At 42.8% G+C, this 23,475-nt stretch overlaps 1 protein-coding gene across 3 annotated transcripts in view; it reads left to right on the top strand.

The window, feature by feature from the left end:
* Window positions 1-473: 473 nt before the first annotated feature.
* PTCHD4 (patched domain containing 4) overlaps window positions 474-23,475 on the top strand; it is an 80,834-nt gene continuing 57,832 nt past the window's right edge. The window contains exons 1-2 of one of the 3 annotated variants that reach the window (XM_062488431.1): window positions 474-484; window positions 912-1,461. In XM_062488431.1, the coding sequence (XP_062344415.1) occupies window positions 913-1,461 (549 nt within the window). In that variant the 5' untranslated portion in view covers window positions 474-484; window position 912. Of the gene's footprint in view, window positions 485-861; window positions 1,462-23,475 lie in introns of those variants that run through there. The other 2 variants (XM_062488430.1, XM_062488429.1) reach the window with 2 other exon arrangements.

Below are 23,475 nucleotides of genomic sequence, written 5' to 3'. Positions count from 1 at the left end.
ATGAGAGCGGAGCGCCGCGGGGGAATGCGGTGGGACAGCGGGATGAGAGCGGAGCGCCGCGGGGGAATGCGGTGGGACAGCGGGATGAGAGCGGAGCGCGGCCAGGAGATGCAGCAGCCGCGGGACCGGGGGATGGAGAGAGGAGTGCGGCGCGGGGATGCTGCAGCCGTGGGACCGCGGGACGAGAGTGGAGCTCGGCGGCTGCTGCTGCTGCCAACGCTGCTGTGGGAAAGCGGATCGCCAAGTCTCCGGGCCGAGCTCTCCCTCCTCCGGCAACCGGCGGGGATGGGGAGGGGGAGCGAGGGAGGGACACGGAGGGGTCGGGGGACGTTAAAATGCAGCATCATCCTCCGGCCCCGGCGAATTCCGTGTGCGTGCGTGTGTGTGGAGGGGCGGAGGAGGGAAGGCGGCGGCGCTGCCCGCACCTCCCGGGGCAGCGGGGCTGCGCGGAGCGGAGCGGAGCGGAGCGGGCACTGCGGAGCCGGCAGCGCTCCCGGTGCAACGCCCGAGCCTCGCCGGGGAAAGGGGGGCACCGGGCGGGAGGGGAGGGACGGGAAGGGGGGCGGCGATGCTGCCTGGCTTGGGGGGAGGGAGGAGAGCTGGGATAAAAAAAAAAAAAAAAAAGGAGAGAAAGAGGGAAAAAAAAGGCAAGGACCCCCGCCCCCCCTCCTCCTCCCTCCCCTGCCCGGTCCTTTCCATCTCCGGCACACACACACACACACCCGCACGCACACACACACCCCATTGATCAATATTTGGCTGTCTTGCTGCAACTTGCTGCAGTCTTTTAAAGGAGTAGTAGAGAGAGAGGGAGAGAGAAAGGGAAACTGGCAGGAAGGGGTAAGGAGCTACACATGTCACATGTGCTTTCTAAGACGGCCAGGAGCATCTGCAGGCTGGATCTGGTGGAGGATGCTGCGGCAGGTGATACACAGAGGGCTCCAGTCGTTTTTCTACAAGCTGGGCTTATTCGTGAGCAGGCATCCGGTGTTTTTCCTCACTGTGCCCGCAGTCCTGACCATCATCTTCGGCTTCAGCCTGCTCAACCGCTTCCAGCCTGACACTGACCTGGAGAGCCTGGTAGCCCCCAGCCACAGCCTGGCCAAGATCGAGAGGAGCTTAGCCAGCAGCCTTTTCTCCCTCGATCAATCCAAAAGCCAGCTGTATTCGGACTTGCACACCCCGGGGAGGTATGGCAGGGTGATTCTCCTCTCCAAACCCGGAGGCAATATTTTGCATCAGGCTGATGTGATCCTGCAGATCCACCGAGCCGTGCTGGAAATGAAGGTGAACTACAAAGGCTATAATTATACTTTTTCCCATCTGTGTGTGTTGAGAAATCAGGATAAGAAATGCGTGCTGGATGATATTATTTCAGTGCTAGAGGATCTGAGGCAGGCTGCCCTCTCCAATAAGACAACAGCCAGGGTGCAAGTGAGCTATCCCAACACTAAATTAAAGGTATGCTCTTACTGCATGCTTTTGCCAATTAAAGAGGCAGCACTTCATTTCTTGTCCTAAACAGCAAAGAGAAATATAATCATATCTATCTCTCTATGGAAATGTGTGTGATCTGGGCTTTCCTCGTGAAGCAGCTGAATCTGGTGCCTTGCTTTTGTTCTGGGCGAGGAGGGAGGGTGGGGGTCTGGACACTGCCGGAGCAGGAGAAGAAGGGAGCAGAGAAGAGCCTGGGCACCAGGAGACTTTGCAATGCCTTGAAGGTTCAGTACGTGGGGGAAAAGGGACAGGAGGTCGGTGGGGGGCTGAGAGCTGGTTTGCACTATCACCTTTTCCAGCCTTACTGCTGTGGTGGGATAATTTGTCTTTAATGTGGCCAGAAAAATCTTTCCTCAAAGGCACAATGAGGTGCTGTGTCTCTATGCCCCTGCCAGTGCTGTAGGAGCAGCAGGAGGTTTGGGCCAGAAGAAATTTCAAGTGTCCTGCCTTTTTTACCTGCATGCAAAGAAGGTGAAGGGAAGTGGGATTTTTTTTTTTTTCTCAGTGTAAAAATTATTAACTCTGTTGCTGATAGATAGACTGTAGTTTTGGGATAGATACCACCAGTTAGAGGCTTCCAGCAAAGTTGAAACAAGGTAAAAGGAGAGAGAAGTTTCAGTCCTCCCAATTAAAAGAACAAACTATTTGGCACAAAGTATCTCAGGACTATTTCCCTGGCACACGAGCACCCATCTGCTTTCCCTCCCATCTGGAGCAATTCCACTCATCAGGACTAACCTGCTGTGAGTAAATAAGGTACAAAGTTTGCAGGTAGCTCATGAAAGAAGTTTCTGTGGATTACAGTACATCTGCATGCTCCCCTGGGCATTGCACCAGAGGCAGGATTTATTTAACAGAGTGTAACAAACTCCCTAGGGCTATATTTACTCATGGCTCAGGTCACAGGGGAGAGGATATGCTCCTTCTTGTAAACCAGAGATGTCTGGGGTTACCTCTCCCTCTTTATCAAAGAGTTCCTTGGGGGTAAAGGGGCATGCTCTTGTAAGTACCAGCGCTAAGATCCCAAAGTTATAATTTGTTTCTTACCGTACATTTACTAGAAAAAAGATCCCATAAAGTCAATCCCTGTTCCAAAATCTGAAGCACAGACATAGATTGATTTTATTTGATTGTCTTTTTTCTTCAGTAAAAGTGCCAGGTGGAACATCTTAGATTTTGTCCTGTGGCTGTAGATGTTACAGCAATTGCTTTGTACAGAGTTGTGACTGCCTGAGTTGAGTGTGTGGAAATGAAAAGGTGTCCTTGCTACTGCTGGAAAGTCCTGGGTGCAAAGACTGCTCAGAAAAACAAGTTATTTTGGATTAAATATCTCCAAACAAATTTTATCGTCTAGTGTGCTGCAAAGACAATCCCACTATTGCAGAATTAAAGCGTATCCTTTACATCTTGCTTGTTTTTAGAATTAAAATTAAGGTAGTTCAGTGGAAAACACTGATAAACTAGACTAACAGTATTATAAACCAGCTATATGCAGAAATAGTCACCCTACTCTCTCAATCCAGGTTCATTTTCTTCTCTAGACAAACTAACTGATCTTATCAAAACTAGGATGTAGTCACTTGCAATGTGTATTTTCATTAGAAGATTGCCTACAGCTTCTCCTTTTTCTAAAGATAAAAGCAAAGGAAAAGATAGTGTGGTCTGGATTAGTTACTTATTGGATTGCCAGATAATTCACATAGCAAGAAATGTTTTCTGAAAACATAGAAGTCGAACTCTAAGCACTCCCAAACACCATCCCAGCACCTTCAATCCCCCAAGGAGTTGTGTTTCATCTTCTGGGTGAGGGAATGAACATCTTAAAGTAACTCAGTTTAAAGCTAGACAGAGCAGGGAGCTTTCTGCCCTCTTCCCAGTGAAAGAAGGTAAAACTGCCAAAGCCTGTGACTGCACTTCAGGGAAAAGCCATCAATTACAACCCATTTCTGTGGGTAGGGAGAGTTCCTGCTTTTACTGAGAAAGAGAAACACGCTTTGCCACAGTTTTCCTTCTTCTTATATGCTAAGGACTCTATTATGGAGCTGTGGTCAGCCCTGAACCTGGGCTGGTCTTCAGCAATGGTGTGTCTGCAGAGATTTACCTTCTCTGGTCCCTTTGGCTCCAGATGCTGGGATTAAGTTACTGTTTTGTATAAATTAATTCACTAATTTATCTCTGTCATCTCTGTTGTCCCATCTACCAAGGATTAGGAAGCTGTGGGCAACATCTTGTGATCTCCTTCAAACCACGGGCAAAATCTTGGTTTAATCCTGGCTCTCAGGCTGTTTACTGACCTCCCTTTCTTTGCAATTCTGAGCAGAGGCTGTAGAAACTCGGGCCTGTGTTTCTTGTTTTGAGGTGTCTCATTGTGTTTAAACAGAAACATCTTGGATCCTACACCCACTTGGGTAGATGAGTTTCTGGATGTTCAGCAAAGAGAAACAACCCCTGTGGCTGTATCTGTGAAGTTTTGTATTTCTACATACTTGAGTTGTGACATTGAGGAAAAGTTGTGGCTAAACCTCATGGGACTGCCAACAAGAGGTCAAATCTGCCTGGTCGTACTCAGTGCGGGCCAGGGTTCATTGCATTCACTGGTCCATGCCCTTGGGATTTTTCTCAGCTAAACTTTCCTGCACCATTAGGACCCACCAGGATCTTCCAGACTGACTTACTTCCCCAAATTTCTTGGTTAATACTGGTAGGTTTTACTCTGTTTTATTTTTTAATAATGGCCTCAAATTGAACAAAATTCTTCTAAAAACAATATGGGGATTTACAAACCACGAAGGTGCCCCTTATGTGTTTAGTTTACAGCTAACATGGGTCAAGTGTCAAAATGTGCTGTCTGGGAACCATGACAGTGTTGAGCTGTTCCACTCCTACTCCATCTGGAAGCTGCAAAAACATCTTGTAGATTTTTATTTCCCTCAAGCCTTGTGAGAAGCTTTCATTTTGTCTCTCTCCTCATCTTCTGATGGAGGCCAAATCAGTTCAAACCTCTCAGGTGAAGCTGGCTAAAGGCTGACAGGGGTGAGTTTTTGGCAGGTTTCCCACAGGAACTTTGTGGGAACCACTCAAGCAGGTTTCAGCAAACTGCTCCAGTTTTGAAGCAGCTGTTATCGGGCTACAAAATCTGATCAAACTGCTTAGCTTTTCCTGAGGAAATCTGGATGTGAAGGATAAATGTTCAACCATTACTTCCTGTAGTGCTGGAAGAATTTATAGCCCTAAATTCTTCTACATTCACAATCCCTCCATACGTCAGGAACTTGGTCTCTCCACTCACCAGAGAAAGAGCAGAGACACAGCACTCACATTCAGCACACAGACTGCAGGGTGACTTCAAATGCCTGAGATGGGTTTAAAATACACTCTGGCTACTCAGGGGTCATTGTAGGCAAGTGCAGCTGAAGCAGGGTGAAGGAAAATGCCAGCTACCATTGCTTTGGGGACACAGTAGCCTGTTCACTGCAGTCTGCAGCCCAGCCAGGGAGTGACTTGAGTGACTTGCCCAAGGTCACCCAGATAGACTGTGGCAGAGCAGGAAAACAAAGCTGGATATATGAAGTCTTGATGAAGACTTTTGAGATATTTCCTGGAGAAACATTACTCATTTTTTCTTCAGTTCAGGACATAAAAATGATGTTCCTGTGCTTGGGGTCTGGACTGTGCCCTAACTTGCACAGTCTGGGCAAATCTACACTGAGCAATCACCATCAGTCATCAAACTGTTAAATCTCAAATTTTGGCAAATATCAGCATTAGTTTTTGTCAGCTGAGACTTCCAGAGCAGTGACTGGGCATGACTTGGGAGGCAGCATGGGAAAGACTCCCCTCCAGGTTGGTAAATCCACTCCATCGTGCCAGTAATGGTGTGTGGTGCTCTCAGAAGTGAGCGCGTTGTTCCCCTCCTTCAGGGACAGAATGGGGGCTGAGGCACAGCATATTTGTTGGTATAAGCAGAATTATTGATTATGTGAGGATTACTTCTTGTGTACCATGAGGGAAGAGATTGCTTTTTCACCCTGATTCACCTATAACCACAGAAAATTTGCTGCCCTATTCCAGAAAAAAAGACAAAAAAAAACAAAAAAGAAAAAGATATTTTTGAACACAGTCTTTATATGGAATTGGGGAAAAAATAGCATAAAAACATTTTTTTAGGTATTTAATCTTTACTGTTTCTTTGTTTCTTTTCATGTTTATTCACTAGTTTGTCTGACAAAAGATAATAACTGAGAACTTGCCTGTCTGAGATCAAAATAAATATGACAAATGCTGGTTTAAAGTAACCTTTGTCAGCAGATTGGTTCCTGTAATACTGCCTTCAGTTAATTAAGTATCAGTCATTTATGAACACTAGGCGAAATAGCAGCCAATAAACCAGAAATCTCTATTACCACATTTGTGATAAACACATCAGCTGGATATTGAATCTGCTCTTGCTTAAGCTGAGGCATTCTTTGCATTCACTTAACATCTTGAAGCCTCTAATTGCAGTTTTGCTACTGGCCAGATTCTCAATTTTTCTCACATTAACAGCTGTACTTTAAAATGTGTCTTGCTCCATTTGCATTTGTGGAGTCTTTCTGACTGCTATAAGATTATTAATCCCTCCTTAGATGTCCCTGAGGTGGACACCTCTATGGGACAGAGAAGTTATGAAACCAGAACCCACCTGCATCACAGTAGTCATCTATGCACCAGTAATATCCACACACTGATTATCCCTTCAGTAAAATCAGACTGTAAGATTGCCTTAACTCCAATGAGCAGATTCTTCCTTAGTGGCAGTGTGGCTCTGCACCCATTTGTGATACCACCTGTCCCAACACAAGCATGTGGCTCAGCATTTTGTGAACTGCTCTGTGGCTGGAAAGAGCTACCAAGTCAAAGCAAAATAATAAAACATGTGCAGGGAGAAGATCAGAAGAGGGAGGCTGGAGGCTGCAGATAGTTTTCATCTCAGTAGATAAAGACAGAATGGGGCAGGTTGAGCTCAGAATAGCTGCTCAGTAGCATGAAAGCAAGCAGAAAGTGTTTGAAGCCTAGGAGCATCTTCTGGCTCATAGACTGGGAAACTAATTTGGGAGAAAAAAAAGACACTTTTACTCTTCCAACTGTGTTTCCACCCTGCCCTGGCAGCACTGGGTAGGGCTCCTGACCCTCCTCACCTGGATGGGCTGGTGGAGCTGTGCCTGTGCTTGGAGATGTCTCTGCAGATATCAGCTTTTGAGTCTGTAAGCAGGCAGCCTGTCTGCTCAGTTTGGGCAAGAAATTGTTTCCTTGAATTTTTAGGAGAATTCTTCACTCCTTCCTTTGCTTAGTACATTAGGAAAGGTCTCTTCCTTGGCTCTGATAGACCAAGCATTAAGAAAACTCTCTTCTGTAAAAGCAAGGCCAGACTATGAGCCCTGACTGCACTGGGAGCATGAAACTGGGTTAACATGTACCAGGGTAAGCTATTCCAATGTAAACAAACAGCAGAAAGGCAGCAGAGACCTAGCAAAGCAAGAATGAGTGTTTGGGTGTTCTTTTTGAGTTGCCATTCTTCAGTTCAGAACTTAACATTCTTTGTCAACCTCTGAGGGACATTCCACCTTCAGCTGACCAGGGGTGGAGAGAGCAAGTTCCTTGGCTGTGGGGCTCATTCCTTCCCATCCAGCAGCTGAGAGCTCTGGCCATATTAGAAGACTGCAAAGAAAATATTCTCCACTGACCTTTTGGATGACCTTGGTTGTCTGCTTCGTGCCTTTCTCTCCCAGTTATTCCACTTTTTAGTTTTGTCACCACTTGCAGGGGGACATGGCCTTTTGTGCAGTGCCAGGTCTTGATGTGAATAATAATAAAGAAGCAAGTTTGGAAGTTTGTTTAAGAGGAGAGAAGAACAAGATGCAATTACAAACCCCTTCTGCTAATAATAATGGCTCATTCCTGTGGATCTGGGACATATGTCATCTGTTTGCCAAAGGGAGAAAGCCCAGTGGAACTTTGCCATTTTCGTAAAAAGATAGTCCTCTGTGGACATAAAAGAACCCCATTTATTTCCTTTACTATATATTTGGTTACTGCTTGCCAGTATTTCTACACTGACGTGGTATCTTCTTATAACAGTCATCCCTATGTTTTCCCAAAAGGTCTTTATAACCCCTTACTGTACTGGCTGTGGGAGCTCTTGGAGGGATCTGAACTTCTGTCTTCAGATTTACAACAGATGGGTATTCTTGGTATCTGTAACAGGAATTAAAACAAATTCAGTTACCACCTAGCAAGGCAGGAGAGTAAAATTGATTTGCATTAGTAAAGAAGTTGTGACATATTTCCAGAGAAAGATATTGGAGAGGAGAGGAGAGGAGAGGAGAGGAGAGGAGAGGAGAGGAGAGGAGAGGAGAGGAGAGGAGAGGAGAGGAGAGGAGAGGAGAGGAGAGGAGAGGAGAGGAGAGGAGAGGAGAGGAGAGGAGAGGAGAGGAGAGGAGAGGAGAGGAGAGGAGAGGAGAGGAGAGGAGAGGAGAGGAGGTCTTTTTATATATATATATATTCTATGGTAGAAGTGAGAGGAACCTTGTAAGGACAAAATGAGATTGATAAATATGGCCAAAAAGAAGTTCTTAAATTATTTAGCATCCTTTATGCATATGTGAGTATGCATTTACATGCATATCTTAATTGGCAAAAAATTATGTAGGTAGGACTGGGGTAGGTGTTTAGAAAACAGTAATCTAAGATGAAACCCATATTAAACTTCTTCAGACACTGAGATGAGAGATCTCTGTGCAGTTGGTTATTATAGAAGTCACAGCCAAAAAACCTGCTGACTGGTATTCCAAGAGAAGTGAATTGAGTTGGGGAAATCGTGATCTCGCATTTGTGTTGAAAGCTTTTTATTTATGCAGGCCCCACTTCTGCTGACCCTTCATACTGCAAACAGTGAGACGTGGCTGGGACTTGAGCTGTAAAAAAAGTCTTCAACAATGTAGGAAACAGATACTGTGTGTGATAGAAAGAAGAGGGGAAGACAATGAGAGGCAGAAGCAGCAAGCTATGAAGTCTTCTATACCTCTTTTTCTCACTGTATTTCTCCTTTTCTCTGTTTTCCTACCTACCAAGGGGCAAGGTGCTCATATGGGGAGTAGGCAGTAAAGAAAGTTCTTGTGAGGCTGCCAAGCAGCCTACAAAGGGAGAGAGCAGTGAGTGAGCTCCTGAGCCTTGCAGAGATGATCACATGCAGTGGCACATGTCATTGCCCTAGCCCTGGCCTCACTGGGTGTGAATTGGCCTCACTTTTACACTGATCAGGCCACTTGAGAGCAGGAGCTTAAGGTGAAGTGTGGGAGATCTCTGATGACACTAGCAAGGGCAAACTGGTGGCAGTGGGAAGATTTCCATCTAAGAAGATTTAGTGTGGAATCAGCTCAAGGGCAAACTGACATTTTTTTTTTTAATTGGTGGCAGCTCTGGTTTGAAATTTGCTAAAGTTTTTTTCCCTTCTCCTATGCACCACTCATACATAGGTAGGCACTTCCTACACAACAGCATTCCTTCATGCCCAGCAGCAGCTCTGCAAGAAACCAGGCATCTTTCACAGCTGTGAGTTGGCCAGATCAACTTTTCTCCCCAGTTTTGTGTTCTGCCACCAAACACACCCTCCTCCTGTCCACTCTTGCCAGCAAACTGGCATCACATCCAGGGAACTGCTGGGTGATCATGGGTTGGGAGACTGGCATGTCACTAGCTGGCTAATTTGCAGAAAATTTTGGACTGATAATGGTCTATAGCTAAAAAATTAGTTGGCACTACATGTGCTTAATATTTCCTGAGTATGTATGATGGCAGATATTTTGGTGTCTTGCAGAAAAATTCTTCTTTAGTAATTACACAAGCCCTGAAGCCTACTTGTCTGTGCAGAAGGCATCTGAGAAGATAAAGGGCAGTCCTGCCTTCCTGCCCCACACTTTGGAGACAGCACGCACCCCTGATACTCCTAGTGCAATGCAGTGTAAGCAAGGGCATGCAAGGGGGATTAAAGATCTATCTCCAGTCTGTTGCAGGTATTTCCTTATGCTAATGGTGGGAAATATGGGGGGGCTCCATTAAATATTTCCACAGGGAAGCCCAAACACCTGGCATGTATCCTCTCAAAACATGTAAGGATAAACATCACCTGCAGGGCCAGCTCTGGGGCACCTAACCCTTGTATCCAAGTTTGAAACAAGACAGAAAAGCTGCCCTCATGTAATACAGGGTTTTGTTTCTCTTACACTTTGTGTAATTTTTTCCACCAGTGTTACACAAGTGTTGTCAGCCTGATGGGCAGGTGTTATTCTTACCATAGGCATGGTGCATTTTTGCACAACAAAAACAGCTCCCTAAAGGGTGCTACAATTCAGTAGTGGCCATGGAGGGTTTTGCTGCTTCTGTTCAAAATGCTGAATTACCTGGACTATATCATTCATGACCTGGCTGGCTGAAAAATCATCAGCTGCATCTTTTTCTATCTGAAGTTACAGTACTCTTGAAACCAAAAGCATTTTTGAAACAATGTCCACTCTGCACCTAATTTCATTTTGGAGGATAGAAGAATAAGGGCAGTTTCATTTTGACGTGTTCCTAACAAAATGTCCTTTTTTTTTTTTTATTAAAATGGTTCATTCTAGGTAGTCTTTCAAAATTATTCCAAAAATATTTTTCTATCACATTATATTTTATATTAGAAAATAAAGAGGAAAAACCACCAAAGTCACTTTAAGAGGAAATTTTTTCCTATGTTCAAACTTTTGGAAAGGAAAATCTCAGCAAAGTAAACTCACCCACCTGGCTGAGGACACAACCCTGTGCCCCTGCACACGAATTTGTCCACCAGGAGTTTGCTCTGGCTCTCATTAATGTCATTTTATACTGAAGACCAAGGCACTGTATCTATGGGACAAGTGATCCTGGCTTACAGTTTTCCAATCCAGTTTAGTTTGTAAAAAACTGTGTGGCTCATTAAGAAGAAAGATGTTGTTAGCAGTATTTCATTATGCAGTTCCATCTCTTTGACAGAGTCTGTGACTTAAATATAAATCACCTTTTTCCTGACCATTCTCAAGGATGATTTCTTAGTGCAGATTTTAATAAATTAAATGAATACATTAACAAATTCAGTGCCGAGTTGATGCAACATGGAAATATTAATCTGCATTTTTCCCCTAAAATTTACATTTCATTTTGCTCATGTTCTTGACTCTTTGAGAGAGGTTTTATTCACAAATAAGCACAAAACACCTCCCAGAAGAGATTTTACCACGTAGACTTGCATCCAGATGACAAACTCACTTCTCTTCAAGAGTGGCTGGAATATGTGGTAATAAATATTCTAACAGTGGTGTTTCTTTGTTAACTAACTTTAATTTTCCTGTCCATAACTGATTTCCCAAGTGCATGTAGAAAACACTGGTCACCCAGTTGGTGCACAACAGATCTGTCATGGTAAATGGCATAGAAGTTTGGGACACCAGCAGAGAAATGTGAACATTTCTCAAGATTTACAAATGTCTCTACACTCTTTTCTTTCCCCAGGCTTCAAGATTAGCACAAGCATTAGGCTTTAGGTATATATCCTGAAATAAATTTCACAAGCTTGACGAGCCTAAGAGCTCCCCTGCTCTCATAAAGCATTTCTTTTTTGGTTTTGGGAATTCAATTTTAAATTAAACGTTGGTTTTTTTGTTTGTTTGTTTTTTGGTTTTTTTTTTTTAACTCCCAAATGAAAAAGGCTTGCATCCTTACAACTTTTACCATCTTCTTGCCTCAATTATCAGATTTTGGAATAGGGAGGAAGAGGACATCCTTGAAGGGAAATTTGTCTTATATAAATGCCAAATGCTGTAATTGCATATGATCCATGGTCTTTTCATCACAACATTCACCTCAAAAGGCAAGTTAAAACAGATCATTTGTCACTATTTAACAGATCTGAACAAAGCTCCCTTAGGAACTATTCTGATACTTGTGTTCTGGAAAACCCAATTACATTTTAAAGTAGCAAAAATAACAAAGAAAAATAAGGCATAATGGGATGTTTTTTTCATTTCCTTTAGAGCAGCTAAAAAAAAAAAAAAAAAAATATAACCAGGATAGGGAAATAGGGAATAGCCCAGGATAAAGCTCCAAATACTCAGGTTCACACCCAAACCACTTGAATTGGCTTTTCCCACAACCTCTTCAGTGAGGATACAGTGGACACAAAGGACAACATTCCAGATGTTATTTGGTAAAGGAGTGGTGTGGGGTGTGGAATGATAGTTTTGGTGCAGGGCTATGCATTCAAGAATTCATATTCTGCTGTGACTTCTCCTTTACATTGATTTTTCCCATCATGAAGGCTGTGGTGCTGCTGGAGAAATTCAAAGAGCTGTTGGAGGTTTATGAGCCTCTTCCATGTAACATCAAGAGGTCAAACACATAAAATGTTTATAAGGTCAGTCTAACCCATTCCCTGTCCTGTGCAGGATTATGAGGAAACCCTAATAGAGAAATTAATCCACATTGGTTTGGATGGGAAATCAGACATGTGGGTTGGAAACTGGCTGAAAGATTGTAAATGAGGAGTCATGATAAATGATAATGTAACAAGTTTATGGAAGGTATCTTGCAGGGTATCCGGAGAATTTGTGTTAGGCCTGGTCTCATATAACATCTCTATTAATTATCAGGAAACAGAATTGAATTGCACAGGAGTGAAGTTCACAGATAATATGAAGAAAGGAGGACGTGTCAGCAGCAGCTGACTCACAGAATTTACACAGACAGATCCAGAGCAGTTAGAAAGCTGAGCCGAAAATAATAACATTTTCTGACGAGCTCTTTTTTTTGCATTCTGGTGACCAAAGGGCAACGTAGGGTCTTCCCTTGGAACTGATTCCTGTTAGCTGAGTTCTGCCAATCTCAAAGTGAAGGTGCAGCACTGAAATAACATGACCAAGGTCAAAGACAAAGTTGATGTTGAAGTTGGAGTTTTGCAGCCCCAGAGAAAGGGCAGTTACTTTAACCTCTGAGTCTGACATTGCTTTGCAAGTACAGACATTCCAGTACGCTATGTTCTTCTTCCTCCTTCACCTTCTTGCAGATCAAGCTCAGCAGGACACACACAGCTCCCTGTGTAGAGCTTGAACAGTGCATTGGAGGCTGCAGAAGATGTGTTAAATTGTCAGAGAAGCCTTGATGGAATGTTGCTTCTTTTTGTTCCTTTTGTTATCTTTCTGGAATGAAACAAGTTCTCTTCTGGAGTTTTGTGGTGACTGTGGGTTTTTTGATGGGTGATTTGATTTGGATTTGGATTATTTGTAAGCCCTTTTGCCATGTTGTGCATTGTTTAATTGTGCATTGTTTGATTGTTCCCCAGCATTTCAAATTTGAAAATCCTCATACCCCTAATGTCACAAGTTGGCTCCATTTTGTCTCTGTTGAATTTTGTCATTTCTTAATTGTATTCTGGTTGTGCCAGGAAAAAAATTATGGTAGCAGACAGTCCTAAAACTTAGTTGAACAGGATAGTTATAAAATATTCAGCTAGATCATATCCTACTATTTCTTGTTCAACTTCAGCGTGATTGCAGATCAGTTGTCTACAAAATGACTGGTGATGTTTGTGATGAAAAGAATTGTGGTGTCAGGCCATTTCTTCTCCTCTTTTTGTCCACAACATCAGGGCCTTTGCTGCAGTGGATGGGACCTGGTCTGGTCTTCAGAATCAAGCTGTGACCCTTCCAGTGAATGTCTATGGTGGAGAAATTTGTGGATGTTCATGCAGAGTCACGATAGCAACACATCTGTTTCCTCTGAAATGAGACCTTTTCTATTCAGCATCTAATCTGAAGTGAGCCCAATGCAGAACCAGAGAATAGAAGGGTGAACCTCCAGGAGTAATTAATTTCATTTTTGCTAAACATCTCCATTAGGAGAGGAGAAACTCACCATTCAGAGACTTTGTGGACCAGATAAATCATATTCATATTATACATTAACTTTTTAGATTATTAAAATTAGGTGAGATGACTGCCATTATACTTTCATTTCAAATCAACAAAAAAAAAATCCCATGAAATTTCTGTTAGCATGAGGATATGCTAAATCTAGAGATCTTTACAGAAAAGGCTCATGTCAGGTGAAGCTTTTCCAAAAATCCTAGGGAATAATCTGTGTTTGCCCTGGCATGAGAAAAAACCTCCCAGAAAAATTTCACAGGGAAAATCTAGGCTCCTTCTGAAGTCCATTGCAACTTCTTCTCACTCTGAATCTCTGACAGGGCTTTGAAAAACTCTTTTTGGAAATTATTATTAGACCATTGCAAAAGAACTAAAATACATTAATCTGAATAAGGAATTAGGTCCCACTGAAGGAACTGGAATTAAATGCCATCCTCGTCCAAAATAGATTGCCAGATATTGGCAGTTTATTGCAGCAGCGAGACAGAGATTTTGCAGAGTGCTCAGAAGACAAATGCTGAAATTCCATCATCTGGAAGTGCTTTACCATCTGATTACACTTTGGCTTCCTCGATCAGAATTTTTCCCTAAATATTTGCTTGAAATCCAAAAGTGGCTAGTTAACACAATGTCCCACCATCTGCAGCATTTTTTGTTTTAGAATGAAAAGTCCAATCCTTGTTCTGCTAGAACCAAAACCTTTCCAAACATACTATACTAATATAAAATTGAAAAATCACTTTTTGAAGGTGATTTTGAAAAACCTTTTTTGTTTTTTAACACCTCTTGCCTTACAGTAATTGTAAAATGCATATTTGGGGAGAAAAGCTTTGACGTATTGCAAGGAAACATCTGAAATAAGCTGAAAATATGGTTGTTAGTATTAATATTATTTACAGAGAATTTTTGCATTTCTCCAGCAGTGCCTATACACAGTATTAAATATTCATCTTACTTTGTCTCTTCTTGAGCTCATTCCTAACAACAGCAGTACATTAACATATACATCTAGGAACACATATAACCTACCTTTAAGCATTTTATGAAGGTACATAAACTAGGCTTTGGGACATTGTAGGCTTTAGGAGGACTAAAATCCATAAGAATTAAATTCAGTCCATTTAAGATAAAAATTGCCCTCCAGAGGTGCCCTGTTTTCTTCTTTTCCTGTAGCAGATAGTGAAGTAGTCCTGACATTTTCACAGTAGTCCTGGCATTTCCAACCTAACACCTTGGTTAGACAGCTTGACTCGGGACCTCACAGCCTCAATTGTGGCTTCTCATATTTTGAGCTTTGTTCTGACTGAAGAGACACATCCAAATCAGAAACTCTCATTGAAGATAATAGAGATTTTGTACCCAGAGTAAGGACAAATACTCAGCTGTGAAATACAGCCACATTTAGGATGGAGCTGTTCAGGTGTGGCACAGCTGATACTACCACCAGACTGGGGGGTCTGAGCAGAGTGAATTAAAGAAACTGTCTGCCAGATGGCAGCAAGGAGGGGATGAGGGGATTAAATCTTTGTTTTTCCTTTCTTTTTTTCTTTATCTTTTCTTTTCCTCCTCCTGTTCAGTTTGCATTAACCTGGATTATTTCTCCAATCCATTTTGCCACATGAGCATCTGGACAGAGAGGACAGGGACCTCTCCTTTGGCAGTTTTACCAGTTCACAATGAGAAATACAGTGACTAAAGAAAGTGCAGCACCAGAATGGGAAGGTTTGTGGAGCATAGGCAGCTTCTCCAGCTATGTGTTTTCACAACACCTTGCACAGCAGGGTCCTGGACTCTGCCAGAACCTCATTGCTAACCAGTGATTATGGGCTGAACTGAGACCTCAGCATCTGCTGGACTTTGTGTCCTCTCAGTCCTCCACAGCACAGAGACTGCATTGAGATAATTTTCCAGGCGTGCAAACCTTGTTCAGTGGCACCCCTTGCAACCTCTATGTGAAGGGTTTGGGATGATGTAAAATTTCCTGGTTGTCTAATGCTGTTGTGTAACACCTGTATATCATTGCAATGTGCCCTGTGCTGAGACAGTGCAAGACACTCTTTCCCACAGAGTGTAACTGAGAAAATACAGAAATCCAACCCTCACAGTGTCAGTGAGCTTCCGGTGTAAGGGCTCTGCAGTGACGAGAGGCAATGGGAAACCCGAAGTGGAGAATCACAGAATCATTTTGGTTGGAAAGGACATCAAGTCCAACAATTAACCCAACACTTCCAAGTCCACCACCAAACCATGTCCCCAGACACCACACCTACATGTGTTTTCAACAGTTCTACGTGATGCCTTGGGCTTTACATTTTTAACAGGGATAAGAATTAAAGAAGCCCTTTTAGAAGACTGCACATGACAGCGCCTTCATCTCTATGGGCTACTAAGAACACAAGATTTCACCATGATGGGAAACGCATTACAAGGTGACCTTGAGACAGAATTTACAAGTATAAAAGCTACCTACTAATGTTCAAACGTGGGTGTCAAAAATCTCTATGAATGTTCTGAATTCAAAAGTATCCTGGGTGGGAGTCAGCAGAACCCCATCTTTAGTTAGATTTTAATGCATAAACACAGGCCTACTTAAATGCCTCATTCCCACTTCCCCTTCCCAGATCCTCTTCCAACACCATGAATTAAAAAGAGAAAAGAATAAAAAAGGAAAACATCTGAAACTAGACATTTTTTTGGCTCTCTCCAGCTAACAAATGGCCAAACTCATTAAAAACCAGTGTGTGCTGGAGAAAAGGGAGGGATGCTTCACGGTAGAGAAATTGCTTCACAATGCCAAATTTGAGAATAATAAAAAAAGAGGGAAAACTGATTAATTATCTCTTAGAAAAGAGGAATTTTCAACTAGAAGTGTTAAGTGTCCTCAACTGTATCTGCTTTGTGCAGTGCCTTGTTATATCTTACTGAGCATTGTGAGAGTAGAAGTCCCTGCTAGGATTTGGAAAAGAGCACAGCAGCAGCTTGTATTCAAAGGCTGGGCTTAGCTAATTCAGTTACCCGTAAGTTAACCTCAAAACCATTCTAACCTCAGAACCTTGCCACATCACACTTGACTCTGTCTGATTCTCAGTTACTTCTTTTCTTCCTGCCTTTGATAGAACACTTTTGCAGTATTTCAGTACTTTGGCTGTTGGTCCCTGGAGAAAACAGGATGAGTAGAGACAGATAAAATTAAAGAGATGTTTGCCAACATAAAACATAATTTAAAAAGAAAAAAGTACCCTTTTCTGTGTCATTATTGAAACTTCAGACTGTAAGAGCTTAAATGATTCCTGTGGATCTGCTTTACTGCTCACTTTTTATTCTCTGCTGTTTGTTTTTAAACATTTCCTTTAAATGAAGTAATAAAACCAGGCAAATCCTATCCCTTCCAATTTCTGGCAGGTTTCCTTCCTTTTTCTTCTGTGTATTGGACTTAAAATGGTGTAGGGAAAGCAATTAGAAGAGGCACAAGTGGGATGCTCACAAAGCAAGAGGGCCCACAAATGTCAGTGAAAACTTGTGTCTTACTTATAGAATCTCCTCTTAGGGACAGACACTAGATCCCATTCTCATCCACGCAAAACCTCTTTACCTTGGGTTTATGGAGCATGGGATGGAGTTTTTCAAGCAGTTTTATGTCTTTTGCTTTTGCTGATAGGGAAAGAAGACAAGAAAGAAACCTTTCCATATTTTTGGTGTAATCTGCTGATTTTTTAATTTAGTAATTCAGATCTTGTTTAACTTGTATCTCCATGGACCTCAAGAAATCTTAAGATTAAATATTCTCAAGAGATAGAATTTTGGTTGAATTTTGTCCTGTTTTCTCCATTTGGAGAAATACATGACCCTCTTGAAATAACAAAACTTGAATTTCACTGGGGTACAAAGATAGTTTTAATTTATAAATTTGCTTATTTTTTGTTGTTATATGATTCAGATCACTGCACTTAAGAGAAGGATTTATCTATTTAAAAAATTTAACAGTTCCACTCTTCCTCCTCCTACCGAATAGCTAATTTAATTTCTTTTTTTGTTGAACAGCTGAAAAATCAACAATACTCTGAGACTCTCAAAGGCATCTTCCATCTGTCTCATGGAAGACACTGTCTTGGTGCATCATAGTTTAGAAATGGACAGAAACTGAAAATTTGGCTAGATGGACCACTGATCTGCACTGAAAAAATACTTATTTTTTTAATGCTCATTGCAATTTTCTTCCTTCCTTTTGAACACTTTTAATATTGTGCTTAAGCTGTGGAGGAAATCAGAATTAATAGAGAGTGTTAATTGATTCAAAGTACTCATGATATAGATTCACAGGGACTGCCAAACATGAGAGATGGTAAATGCATCAAACACATTCCTGCATATGTCAGTGAGAGTGTTTAACTGTATATATCCAAATATTGGTGTTTCATGCAATTCCCTCGAGGCATTGCTGTCAGTGATTCATTCCTGTGTTTCTCCTTGACACAAACAAAATCTTTTGGGATGAAGTGTAGCTATGGGCGAGACCACAGAGACCAGCACCTTTTTCTTTTTTTAATTGTACCTGGGCAGTTTTCATGGCTTAGCAGCTGGCAGAGGCTTAAATGTTTTCCCAGTTTGCATAGGTGGAGAGTCACAGCTCTACCATGAAATGCAGGAGCTTGGATTTCCCCCTACCTAGCATCTCCTTGCAAAATTTCTGATCTGCTCTGGTTACTTTTACCATCATCTTTCATCCTGGAGGATTTAGGGTCCAGACACAGCCATACCTTTTACTCCATGATTCCTCCACTGACAGGGGCAGCCTGTGAAAAGCAGAGGCTGGTCCCAAGGTGCTGCCTCAAGGGCTCGTGATCCTGGGCAGGGCAGAGCACAAACTCCAAGGAATATGAATGGTGAGGAGGGAGCAGGGGCTCTGCGCCTGCTGAAAACAAGAGGACAGTCATACTTTAATACCTGACCTAAGTAGATTTACACACCCAGGATAGCCTATGACTTCAGAGGTCCTGCTGACACAGATCTCCTGTGGAACGTGAATTTGTGTCACCTACAACAAACTGTGCTGGGCCACCCACCTTCCTCTTGAGCGAGCCATCCCATCATCCCCAGTCTGCTGGGCATTCCAAAGGAAGCTGTGCCCTTCGCCCCTGCACCTATCTCGTGGGGCTGGGGTGCAGACACCAGCTCACCTGCATGAAAAGTCCTTGTCAAAGCTGTTTCACTGCTGTGCCTGTGTCCTGCTCCTGATGGAGGGCAGAGAAGAAAAATGCAGAGAGACCAGCTGTACCCAAAAATTATCCCCCAGTGCTTGTAGTTCTTTTTGTGCTCTCTGTGACCCACCCTCCCCCCCCCCCCCCACACACACCCCATCTTCCAGCACCCTCCCCACCTAAGGAGATGAGTGATCACAGCCTACGTGGGTATTGCTCATCAGCTTCAAGGACACATCTGTGACCTTGGGTGCACTGGTGCTGTTCAGGACAGCTGGGGACAAATTGCTGGGCAGTTAATGTATTCCTCTTTTCCAAAAGGAACTAGGATGGGATCTGAGATGGACTGAATGGGAATCTGATCTTATAAGTCAAGGGATCAGTTGAGCAACAAAGAGCTTGAAGATAGGACAAAGATTGAAGGAGACTTGCAAAGGATGCAAAGATGAAATATTTAGGAGGGAAGCGGAGTGAAGCTGGTGTAGGAGGGAGAGGGTTTATCCTGTATTTTCTTCCCAGAGGGATGTGCAGGTGAAGCAGAATGTGAAGTTAGACCCTTTTATCCTTCCCTTCTTTCTTTCCCTTACCTTGACAGAGATGCCCATTGAGGGTGGTGGTACACAGGGACAGCTTCTCCAAAGAGATAGTGGATGCCCCATCCCTGGAAATATTCAAGTCCAGGTTGGATGTGGCTGAGCAACCTGACCTAGCTGAAGATCTTCCTGCTCATTGCAGGGGGTTGGACCAGGTGACCTTCAAATGTCCCTTCCAACCCCAACCACACTGTGATTCTCAGAAAACCTGGCAGGATGACACTGAAGGAACAAAGTGAGGAGCACCACTCAGAAACAGCCTATGCACTGCCAGAAGCTCCTCCAAAGAGAAGAGCTCTCCAACAGCAGTCACACTTTGCTATTGCACCCTTATGAATTCTTCCATAATTTGATTTACTTCTAGGGACATTTCTCTTATTTATAAGAGAATTTATAAGTCTCTTGAAACAGTTTTCATCTGTTCTTGTTTCTTTTATCAAAAACTAGAAACCCAAAGCTGTTAAAGGGTAGGGGCACAGGCCCAGGGTCATCAGAAAAAGGTGCCCAATGGTTCTGGTTCCCTTTCGGGTGCTCTGTATACTTTTCCCTTTCACTAAAATCACCCTAGAAGTCCATGATTTCCCTGAGAAGGGGCTAAAGGGCGGTAGGTTTGTTAACCAGCAGGACATATTGTGAAGGGGCCGGCAATAACAAAGCAGGTCAGGCAGTTTTTAGCATGATAAAATCTGGGGTTAAGTCTTTAAGTAATCTCATGCTTCTGCTTTAAGTGAAGAGAGATAGGCAACTGCAGAGAGCAAATCTGCTTTTGACCTGTACCTCAGGACAGATCAGATCATCCTTTGGATGTGCCCTGCTCTTCACTGTGACTATAAAATAAGTTTGCTTGGCCAGCTGGTGAGCTTAGCCTCATCACTGCTGGGTAGCCAGAAATAACTGAATTCTTTATTGCAGCAAAGAGTTAGATAATTATTTCCTGGATAAATTCTCATGGCCACTTTCATACAATTCATTTTTGCTATGTGAACAGACCCCTTGGTCATCTCTCTGTCCCTGTTCCCAGCCAGCCGAGGTGCAGCTCTACCTCAAATGTGCTGCCCTTAGTGTTCACCTGCTCTGGATGCTCCCTCCATCCTTCATCCATACAGAACAGCTGCACAGCAAACAGTGCAGGAGGAACTACACAGCTGCAAGGACAGGAAAGCTGCTACATAAAAATGTGTAGGGAAATGCTGACAGGAATCAGCATTACATGCTTTGCTCTGGAAAGGAATGTTGTGAGAATTTTTGATAATGGGTGGCTGTCTAACAGGGATCGACTGGTACAAGATCTCCATGCATAACTGTACTGGGACAAACACAGAAAAATCAATTTGATTGAGGAGAAAAAACCTTCCTCCAAAATTTTACAGTGAGGCTGAAGGGGACATGAACAGCCCAATATGATAAAACTTAAATGAAAAGGGATTTAATTTTTTTATTATTTTTTACCTTGAAAACTTGCAGTTGGCTGAAAAGCAACTTCCTTCATCCTAACTTCTGTGGTTTTTAGCATAATACTTTCTGTGACCTACAGTAGAGTAGGAATGTCCTTATCAGACGGAGAAACAACTGCATTGATTTCATTAGGATGTTTATCACACAAAGTATTTCAGCAGACTTTCCTGGTTGCCCTCTGTTGAACAGTTTAAGCTTTTGAGATAAAATAGCATGCAAGCAGGATGGCATGCTTTATCCTAACATTTCTATAATGTAGCTTGATAATAAACTATCACTCCAGCTGATGAGAGGTAGCAGTTAAAGAAAAATAAAGAGATAAATTTGCTGGCTAAGGTCCTATAGGTATACTTGAATGAGAGTGATCAAGCAGTAGGGAACAAGAGCTCTTTTCCTCATTTCCAGGGATCTGAAAAGAGTTTTAAAACCCTCGCCAACACAACCTCTGCTGAGTGGGGTGCTAAGAAGGAGTACAGAAGCCATGACCTCAAAAATACCTCAAACCCTCCCTTTTTCCTGTGAGAGGAAAGCCAGTGGAGGCTGATGCCATTCGGAGCAGAGACAAATGACAGAATAATTTATGTTGGAAAAAAAAAGACCTCCAAGAGTCCAACCATTGACTTAGCACTGCAAGGCCCATCACTAAACCCCATCCCTCAGTGCCAATCCCCACAGCTGGCCCTCCCTACCACTTGCTGCACGGACTACAGTCCTACTTTATTTCTAACTTTGAGTGATTTTGGACAAAGAAATACCCCAGCAGATGGTGAGGCCCTGCCCAGGGCTGGTGCTGCAGTGTCCACGGAAGCCCCAGGTGGGAGCTGGGCCTGCAGCAGCCGCATTGAAAATATTAAGGAAACAACAAAAAAAATGCTACAGGTAATTTTAGTAGTGAGGGGGTATTTCTAGTGTCCCTCTGGGCTGCATGCTGAGGGGATCTGTGCCTACTACTATTATCACTAACAAAAGATATTTAGCTCAGTAGGAGCAGCTAGTTTCCTTTAACCTGAGAGGCCCTCAGCTCTGGAACAAGTCTAACTTCCCCTGCCACTTACATATCTTAGGAAATTAAGGGTCCAAGCATCCTTTACAGATAAGTTTTCAGCCTGAAACATGGCAGTGGTTTATTCTGTACCCATCCATTCACAACTGGTGAATCTTAGTGCTGAACCAACAAGGAGTTTGGATTTTCGACCACAAGCAAGGTCAGGCCCGCATAAACACAGGTGGCAAAGTCCATCATGCTGGGGGAAAAGGAAGGTGAAGCTATTCATGCTTATCATCTTAGTTCTCATTCTCCTCCCTTTCAGAGTCTAAATATACCAAATGGCTTTGGGGCAACTAGAAAAAGAGAAGGGAGACCACAAAACACAATTTAATTATGTCCATTGAAGCAAAGAATTTTGCTTGCCCCCTGTTTTGGATGAAATATCACATGCCCCAGCAGGTGATCTATATTTTATTGCATCTTTAAAGATGCTTAGATCTGGAGAGAATTACCTGCCAATAGAATCTGGAAGAATAGACGCTGTTAAAATTTCATCAGACATTTTAAAAAATCAGAAAAGAAAAGAAAAGAAAAAGATACATAGATACAGCCTGGGAATCTGAAACAAGATTCCAACCATGCAAGTGACCTTGCTAAAGGCAATTAACATCTTCTGTATTCTGGAGATACATAGGTATAAAATCATGTACAACAAATACCTATTATTATTATTACTTATTTGGGGCAGGGGTTCTTTTTCTGTATATAGTATCAGAAAGTAATAGCAGATGTAGGTAAAAAATGCAAGGGGTATGTAGTCTGAAACATCAAACTATGTCATGAAATTAAAAATAGCAGTGTGTAGACATATACCAGGTAAGACACACTAATTTTCAGCAGAAAGCACTTTTTTCATGAAGAGCCATGTGGAATCTTATTAAAAAACCTGCTTGGCTCTTCAGGCATCACTAATACAATTTATTGTAGCCACATTTTGCTTCCCAGACCTTAGGCTTAGTTCAGTAGTTTAGCCCTTCATGTCTTGTTCTTTCACTAAGTTGATCCTGGAGGACAACAGAGCACTTGGAGCAGTGAATAACTCCCCTGAAGTTGCCATGAGACTCCAAGAATAAGTAGGTCCCTGTCTTGGACTCTGGGAGGTGCTGAAAGTCGTGTTGGCAGCACTCGGTATCCATTTACCTACACGTTAGTTGTCATCCATAAAATGGGATAAACAAAACACTGTTTGCCCCCACATTTCTTCTGTTTTCCTCATTAAGATTGTAACCACTACAGAGAAGCTGTGGCTGCCCAAACTTTGGACATATTCAAGGACAGGTTGGACAGGGTCTGTAGCAATCTGGACTAGTGGAAGGTGTCCCTGCACATGGCAGGAGGCTTGGAATGGGATGATCTTTAAGGTCCCCTCCAATCCAAGCTGTTCTATGATTATATTATTCTCCAAGATCTGTATAGGATAGAAACCCCATCCTCCCAAGTGCTTTGGTGCCATGTTCATGTTTGCATGCTATAACTGCAGCAAAGGCAAAACCCTTGCTTTTGTAGGAAACAGTTTGACTCCAAAAAGAAGGGAACAGACAAAATGTCCTCACAGCAATCCGGTGCCTGTGATTTCCTCGATTCCATCTGAAAGCCTACTCTCTATTTTGTTGACATATGAGCTGGGTGCCCTATTGTACATCAGTGTAAAAAATAGCCCTTATCTGCTGTTTCATGGGAGATATGGCAGAACATGATTTATTTGTGCCTGCTCT

This window comes from Cinclus cinclus, chromosome 3 (genome assembly GCF_963662255.1).
Source record: "Cinclus cinclus chromosome 3, bCinCin1.1, whole genome shotgun sequence".
NCBI classification, from domain to species: domain Eukaryota; kingdom Metazoa; phylum Chordata; class Aves; order Passeriformes; family Cinclidae; genus Cinclus; species Cinclus cinclus.
This window is presented reverse-complemented; position numbering and strand designations above follow the sequence as displayed.